Source organism: Kogia breviceps, chromosome X (assembly GCF_026419965.1).
Source record: "Kogia breviceps isolate mKogBre1 chromosome X, mKogBre1 haplotype 1, whole genome shotgun sequence".
NCBI lineage: Eukaryota > Metazoa > Chordata > Mammalia > Artiodactyla > Physeteridae > Kogia > Kogia breviceps.
In genome coordinates this window covers 93,013,584-93,021,171 of record NC_081330.1, presented here as the reverse complement: position 1 = coordinate 93,021,171, position 7,588 = coordinate 93,013,584, and the positions used below count along the sequence as shown (strand labels likewise).

At 47.6% G+C, this 7,588-nt stretch overlaps 1 protein-coding gene across 1 annotated transcript; it reads left to right on the top strand.

The window, feature by feature from the left end:
* Positions 1 to 4,357: 4,357 nt before the first annotated feature.
* On the top strand, positions 4,358 to 6,891 carry LOC131748156 (sperm acrosome-associated protein 5-like). Its single transcript, XM_059050212.2, has 4 exons — positions 4,358 to 4,532; positions 5,143 to 5,301; positions 6,548 to 6,626; positions 6,731 to 6,891. The coding sequence occupies exons 1-4, from the start codon at positions 4,358 to 4,360 to the stop codon at positions 6,828 to 6,830; spliced, it is 513 nt and encodes a 170-aa protein (XP_058906195.1). The 3' UTR covers positions 6,831 to 6,891.
* Positions 6,892 to 7,588: the final 697 nt, after the last annotated feature.

Sequence of the window (7,588 nt, the reverse complement as noted above, 5' to 3'; positions counted from 1 at the left end):
CAAAGAGCTTTGTGGTGGAGGGCGCGGCTGTTACAAAGGCCCTGAAGTAGGACCTGGTTTGGCACGTTGGAGGAACAGAAACAGTGTCAGTGTGTTGGGAATATAGAAGGTGTGGGCAAGGGAGAAGTGAGTGGGTGCCAGATGCTCTAGGGCCTCCTCTGCCAGGGACAGAGCTCATGTCTCATTCTGACATAATGGGATGCCATTAAGGGGGATCAGCTTTTTCAATCACCAGTCTGAAGCAATCTAGCATTACATATTAACTTTAAAAATACACGTATATTAGACCCTTATTTATTGCCTGTCTTGAACCACTAGGACATGAGCTCCGCAGGAATTTGCTTAAATACCTCCCGTATGCCAGGTAGTGTTATAGATATTGGGAATACAGCAGGAGAGAAAACAGAACCAACCAAACAAACAAACATGATGGAGACAGCCTGGTTGCAAACTCCCACCTACCAGCTGTGTATTCTAGGGCAGGACTCAACTCCTCTGTGCTAAATTTCCTCATCTATAAAATGGGGGATAATGACAGCACCTACCTCATTAGGGCTGTGGTGACAAATGAGCTGATAATTGTCAATGGCTTAGAACAATGCCTGGAACACAGCAAGTGCTGTGTAAGTGATGATGGTGATTAAAATAAAATTAGATGTGTGTATGTATAAAACTTTTTTAATAAGAAGAAAAAATAAAAAGATGACCTACAGGCTGCTTTGTGGATGACAGATTGCAGAGGGCAAGGGCAAAAACAGGAAGAACAATAAGGAGGCTCCTGCCAACAGGTCCAGCAAGTGATAATGGAGGCTCAGACCTAGCTCAGTATCTCCTGTGTGCCAGGCACTGTGTGAAGCACATGACATGACCTGCCTCAGATAGTCCCCACTTTCTGTGAACAATCCTGTGGTCCCACCCATCTTGGTAGGTGAGGAAACTGAGTCCCAGAGAGACTAAGTAACTTGCCCAAAGTCACACAGGTTCCCAAGATCGGATCCTTAACTTCTACCCTATAATACTCTTCTTTTGTTTATTAGTATCCCACAGAACTTCCAGAAAATATCTGAGGGTCCTCATTCCAGAACCATTAAAACTAGGCAAGGAATTTTTTTGGGGGGGCCAGGAATATAGATGGAGCTTCCTAGCAGACAAAGCAAAGAGAGAAAGCAGGGAAGTAACTCAGGTCTCTTGCTCTCTTAAGGATCTGTACCTACTGGGTACAAAACTTGTCAACTCTCTTAATGCATTAGGAGGTGGAAAATAGGAGGGGCTGTACCTTTAGGGCCCCTGTCAGTCTGGCCTCTTCCATCCTGTAAACATAACTTCTCCACCACCTTGTACACACATATATATACACACACCCCTGTGTGGAGGGGGAAATCCTATAGGGTTGGTGGGTGTTGGGGTATAGTGATTTCCAGCTCCAAAAATATTCTGAGCCAGTGATACAGCCCTGCAGAAACTGTCCCAGCGTTCACAGTGCATATCCACAAGCTATGTGAAACCAGATTTTCTACTGTGGAGCTAGGATGCCCACTCTCTGTCCTGGGCATCCTCTACCATCAGTCCCTACAGGTACAAACTCATTCAGTGGCCTAAGCAGCAGTTAGCTAGGTGAAGGGGTGTGGAAAGCTGACAGGTAGCTGGTCCCACCACAGAATCTGAACGATGTGACACTCCAACCCAAAGGCCACCCCCACCTCGCTGGTGAGTCATTACAACTGCTCTTAAGATACATTTTCTCAAAACTGTGGAAGTGTTGCCAATTGTGAGCAATCATTTTGGACCATGAGGTAGCAGGTGAGTTTGGCAGGGCTACAGCATAGGAGCAGCCAGCTCTCTGGTGAGCTTGGAGCTGCCACTCTAACCCTGCCTCCAAGAGAGGAATCCCCTTCCATCCTCTTGAAGCTATTGGTATTTAGGGTGGTATTGGTATGTGCAGCCAAACGGAATCCTGAACAATACATCAGACATTTCTGTCTTGGCAGATGTGTCACAAAACAGAGACATGCGGGACCAGTGAAGGCGGGGGGGGGGTGAATAAAGGTGAATGAATGACAAATTGGGAATGAATGGGGCCAAGGAGAGACAAAGGGGGATGGCAGAGAGGTGAATGAGCAGTAGAGTGGAGTGAATGTTGGTAGTGTGGGGCAGAGTGAGGAAATGACTATGCATTCAATTTTGAATCAATTTAAGATTATGGATGAGACTAAGTGATGGGAAAATGAGGCACCGTCTAAGTGGCAAAAAGTGAAAGAGGGAGTGGACCGTGAGTGAATGGGGCATTGAAAGGGTGAATGTGAATGGGGTTGATAAAGCATGAGAGTGCAAGTTGATATGAGTACTAAGGATTGATGGTTTATGGGGCACAATATGAGTAAGGAGAGGTGAATTTAGGGAGAAAGTAGCAGTCAATGGAAGTCATGTGAGGCACAGAGGGAAGAATGGGGGGCACGATAAGAGGAAACAGAAATGAATACATGGTAGAATGTGAATAAGTGAATCAGGTCGAGTTTGAGTGGGGATACTACAAGGGAGGAGAGTGACCAGAGGTGAATAAGAGGCAGACTGGGATTAGATGGGGTAGGTAATGTGGGGCAGTGTTCCAGTAATGTGCAGAGATCCCAGCAGGAATCAGCCCAGGTGAATGAGCCAAAGCATGTGTGTGAATAGAGGTAATGTTGGGCAGAATGAGAGGGGATGGAAGTAAAGAGCAGAAGGTGTGTAATTGGGTATTGTGAGGCAAAGGGAGAGGGGATGAAGGTCACATGGCGCAAGGTGAGTAAAGTGGGGGAAATGGAGCCCGATGTGAGCAAAACGTGGTACATCCGAGGCAGAGTGTGACTGGACGAGGGTACCGCGAGGCAGAGTGGAAGCAACTCAACATGAATCGGGAGCAGAACAAGAGTGATGAGTGGAAACAAGTTACATTGGGAGTGACTTTCAATGAATGAGATAATGGGAGGCAATGAAGACTGAGAAAGAATGGAGGCGACCAAATGTAGAGTGAGTATGTGTGGGTAACTTGGGCTAGTGTTTGGGAGTAATACAGTTTCAGGAAATGCAGGTAATATGGGAGGAGCGCTTGAGAGAACAGAAGTGAAGAAGGGGCAGAAATAGAGTGAATGAGGGAGGGAATGAGGCCCAGAGTCAATGAACAAAGGTGAAGGATGGGCCACGTGAGAGCGGATGGGAGTCATTTGATGTGGTGTCAGGCAGTGAAGGTGAGTAAGTAGGAAATGAGAGTCTGAGTGGGAGTGAGTGGAGGTGAAGAAGGAATAGGATGTGAGAGAGCTTGGGTAAGAGTAAGTAGAGGGTTAGGGAATTGCAGTAACACGAGGCCCAGTGTGACTGAGTATAGGTGGATAAGAGGCAGTGTAAGTGGACGAGGGAATAAAACGTAGAATGAAAACGGGGCTGAAAAAGCAGTATAGTGAACATGTATATGTAATATGTAATACGTAATGTGTAATGTTGGGCAGAGTCTGATTAAATGGGTGTAACATGGGGCAGATTCCAGTAAATGAGGGTGGGACAGAGCACACTAAGTGAAGAGAGGTGAAGGAGGTGCTGAGAATGAGTAAATAGAGGTAATGTGAGAGCACACTGGTCATATTTTATATAGCATGAGGAATCCGAGGTGGCAGTAGGCATGGTGTAGTGACCAGAGCTGACTACTCAGCAGAATGGGGGAAATGGAGGTGAGGAGGGGCAGAATGAGTGGAAACGGAGGTAACCAAGTGGTAGAGCATGATTAATGGGAGTAGAGTGGGACGGTGTTAAGGAACGTAGGGGAACGTGGGCTGAGGGTGAGGTCTAGTACCTGGGTCCTGTCTGTCCTTATTGTGTCCCCAGCCTCTCTCTCCCTGCATCCCTTTCTGATATCTCTGGGTTTCTCCCTGTCCTTGTCTCCTTCCACCTCTGTGTATACATCAGTATCTTTCTTTTTTTTTTTTTTTTGCGGTACGTGGGCCTCTCACTGTTGTGGCCTCTCCCATTGCAGATCACAGGCTCCGGACGCGCAGGCTCAGCGGCCATGGCTCACGGGCCCAGCCGCTCCGCGGCATGTGGGATCTTCCTGGACCGGGGCACGAACCCGTGTCCCCTGCATCGGCAGGCGGACTCTCAACCACTACGCCACCAGGGAAGCCCAAGTATCTTTCTTTTTCCTTGTTTCTGTCTTTAACGGAGCTAGCACAGGGGAAGATGGTGAGATACCCAACCCTCTGGCTTCTCTGTTCCAGAATCTGTCACTTAGATCTTCACAGAGCCCAAAATTCCAGCATACCCTTAGTTCTGAGCACTGTAGGGTGAGTCTGAAGCAATGGGTCAGTTAGGAGGGCTTCTGCGTGTCATAATGCAGGCCTGGGACACTATGGTGGTGACCCTGGCCATGCTGATGCCTGCCACTGTGGATGCCAAGATCTTCGAACGCTGCGACCTGGCAATGAAGCTGGAGAAGGCGGGTCTCAATGGCTTCAAGGGCTACACCATTGGAGACCATGAGACTCGTCACCCCAAGTCCCACCCATGCCACGAGCCGCCCACCACACTCAGACCCAAGCTCTCCCCCTTTGCCATTTGTTACCTCCCAGGCTAGGGAATGATCCTCTCAGTCACCCTCTGACTATGATGAGTACTTTAACTAACTCTAGTTTCATCATCATTGCCTTCACAACCATTTACCCTCATCTCTACTAACACCACCATCACTACCATCAATGTCATCAGTGCTGTTATCACCACAGATACCATCACCACCACCATTACTGGTATCTCACCAGAATCACCAACATCAACCCCAAACCAAGAATTCACCCCTGGGCTTCCCTGGTGGTGCAGTGGTTGAGAGGCCGCCTGCCGATGCAGGGGACACGGGTTCATGCCCCAGTCCGGGAAGATCCCACATGCCGCGGAGCGGCTGGGCCCGTGAGCCATGACCGCTGAGCCTGCGCGTCCGGAGCCTGCGCTCCGCAACGGGAGAGGCCACAACAGTGAGAGGCCCGCGTACCACAAAAAAAAAAAAAGAATTCACCCCCAACAACTAAGATGAAAACTATCCCTGCCCCACTCCCTCATCCTACGCTCTCCCCTATTCTCAAGACCCATGCCCATCTGCTACCTCCCCACTCCCTGCCCCAGGGCTGTGCATGGCACATTATGAAAGTGGCTTTGACACCTCCTTCGTGGACCACAATCCTGATGGCAGCAGTGCATATGGCATTTTCCAGCTGAACTCCGCCTGGTGGTGTGACAATGGTGTTACACCTACCCAGAACCTCTGTCACATGGAGTGTCATGGTGAGGCAGCATTGAGGACACCTTGAAGCCCTGCCTGGCCTCACTCCCCAACACACAGAGGGCAAGACTGTCTAAGCCATAGCCTTGAGTAACAAGCAGAAAAAATGATAGGGAAAGGAGCAGAGTTGCCTGGGCTGTTACAGGCACCAGCCTGTATCCTTACCCAGACTGCACTGAGAGGTTGTCTAGGTAAGGAGGACTCAGAGCTCCCAAACCTCACCTAGAATGGAGGCTGCCATTTTCTAGGACTCAGGAAACAATACACTTAGCTCCAAGTGGAATGGAGGGGGAAACTGTCCTGATTTGGGGTTGGGGTTCTCCAGGCCCTGAAGGAAGAAGCAGATATCTGTCTGTAGGAACAGAAACAAGGTACCTCTGTGAAGAAAGGAGAGAATTTTCCAGACAAGAGTGTGGTATTGTTAAGGACAAAATTGAATAGCAGTATAAGTTGTTCAGGGTTGGCCAAAATGGTGTTTGGGGTTGTCCAAGATAGGCCAAAATGGTGACTTTGGTTATTTGGGACCAGCCCAAGTGGAGGTTGAAGTTGTCCAAGTCCTGCCACAGTGACAGAAGAGATCACCCAGGACTTTCCAGCTTGAAGGCTGAGGTTATCCAGGACTAGTCAACATAGTGGTTGAGATCATTAACTAGTCAGAATGGCAGTTAAGGTCATCCTCGTCTAGCCACCATAGCAGTTGATGTCATCTAGGACCAGGCACCATGGTAGCTGAAGTTGAACAGGACTAGCCAACATAGAGACTGAGGTCACTTGTAACTACCAAAAATGGGTGTTGATGTTATCCAGGACCTGACAACATAGTGTTTGAAGTCCCCAGGACTGCCCAACCTTGCAGTTGAGTGGCTTCCCAGCCAGCCAACAGCCATTGCAGTTGAGATCATTCATAACCACACAAAATGACAGTTGAAGTCATCTGGAACTGGCCAACATGGAGTCTGAGGTTGTCCAGGACCAGCCAATATGGTGGTTGAGGTTATTCATAACCAACAAACATGACAGTCAAGATCACTCAGGATCAGTCAATGAGTTAAGTTTGTACAGAACCAGTCAACATGGTGGTTGATGTAATTCATAGTCAGCTAATAAGTGAATCAAGGTCATCTAGAATCAGGCAATATAGTGGTTGAAGTTATTCAGGCCCCAAGAAACCCAGAACCCTTTGTCCCTTCATACACTGTTACCCTGTCCCCAATACACCAGATTACTATATCCCTCTCTTCCTCCTAGAACTGTTCAACCGCCATATTCTGGATGACATCATGTGTGCCAAGCAGATAGAGTCCTCACAAAATGGTATGAATACCTGGTAAGTTTCATGGGGATGGCTTGGACTCTGGGCAGCCAGGATAGTGGCACTGCCACCCCATCAGCCTGTCCACTTCATCCTCCCTCTCTCCCTTCATTTCCCAGGGATTCTTGGAGCCACCACTGTTCTGGCCATGATTTATCTGAATGGCTCAAGGGGTGTCATATGTATGCAAAACCTTACACAACAGAAATTAATTCATGACTCAGCTTCCCAGAGATAGAAATTTCATTTTCCTTTCTGATCTTTCTTTTGTGGATTTAATAAAGGATGATATCTATAAACAATGCAAGAGACCCCTGATGTCTGACTCTCTTCATTTTTCCAATGCCTGAAGGTACCCCTATTCAACCACTCCCTCCATATATTCAAAGCTCTAATCAGGGGACACGAGATCACTCAGGGTGGGGGTGGAGGATAATGTAGTGATTAAGAGCATACATAGGTTCTCCTGGGTTCAGAAACAATCTCTACCACTTACCGTCCCCAAGTTGCCTTGGGTGAGGCACTTAATTTCTTTGTGCCTCAGTTTCCTCATCTGCAAAATGAGGATGATAGTGGTAGTAACTATCTCATGGGTTGTTGAGAGAATTAAATGAATTAATGTTTGTAAAGCACATAAAGTGTTTAGTACACAAGACAATTCTAGGTCTGGAAATAGAAGGGTGGGGTGGGGAGGTATGAAAATTGGCTTCCCTTAAAAAGTATCACTCTCGGTTGAAGTAACTACAGGGTCTTTAATTAAGGTAGATACAGTCTCTTCGGGGGGAAATGGAATTGGTTTCAGCTTACAGAGAAAGCTCAGTGGGAATTAGGATTTTAAAGTATTCACATTCTCCCACATCCTCCCACATTATTACCATTCTAACTCTCAGCCCCCAACTCCTTCTTTCATGATCATAACCAAAGTTTCAAATGACAAACTGGAAATTTAGGCCAGGAATTCAATGGCTGCACAAGGT

What these genes read in the sequence shown, in the direction of transcription:
- LOC131748156 (XM_059050212.2), top strand. Translation starts at nt 4,358, where the DNA reads ATGCAGGCCTGGGACACTATGGTGGTGACCCTGGCCATGCTGATGCCT. An exon ending in TCACCCCAAGTCCCACCCAT is followed by an intron (nt 4,533 to 5,142) that starts GCCACGAGCCGC and finishes TCCCTGCCCCAG; the next exon opens with GGCTGTGCATGGCACATTAT. An exon ending in CAAAATGGTATGAATACCTG is followed by an intron (nt 6,627 to 6,730) that starts GTAAGTTTCATG and finishes TTCATTTCCCAG; the next exon opens with GGATTCTTGGAGCCACCACT.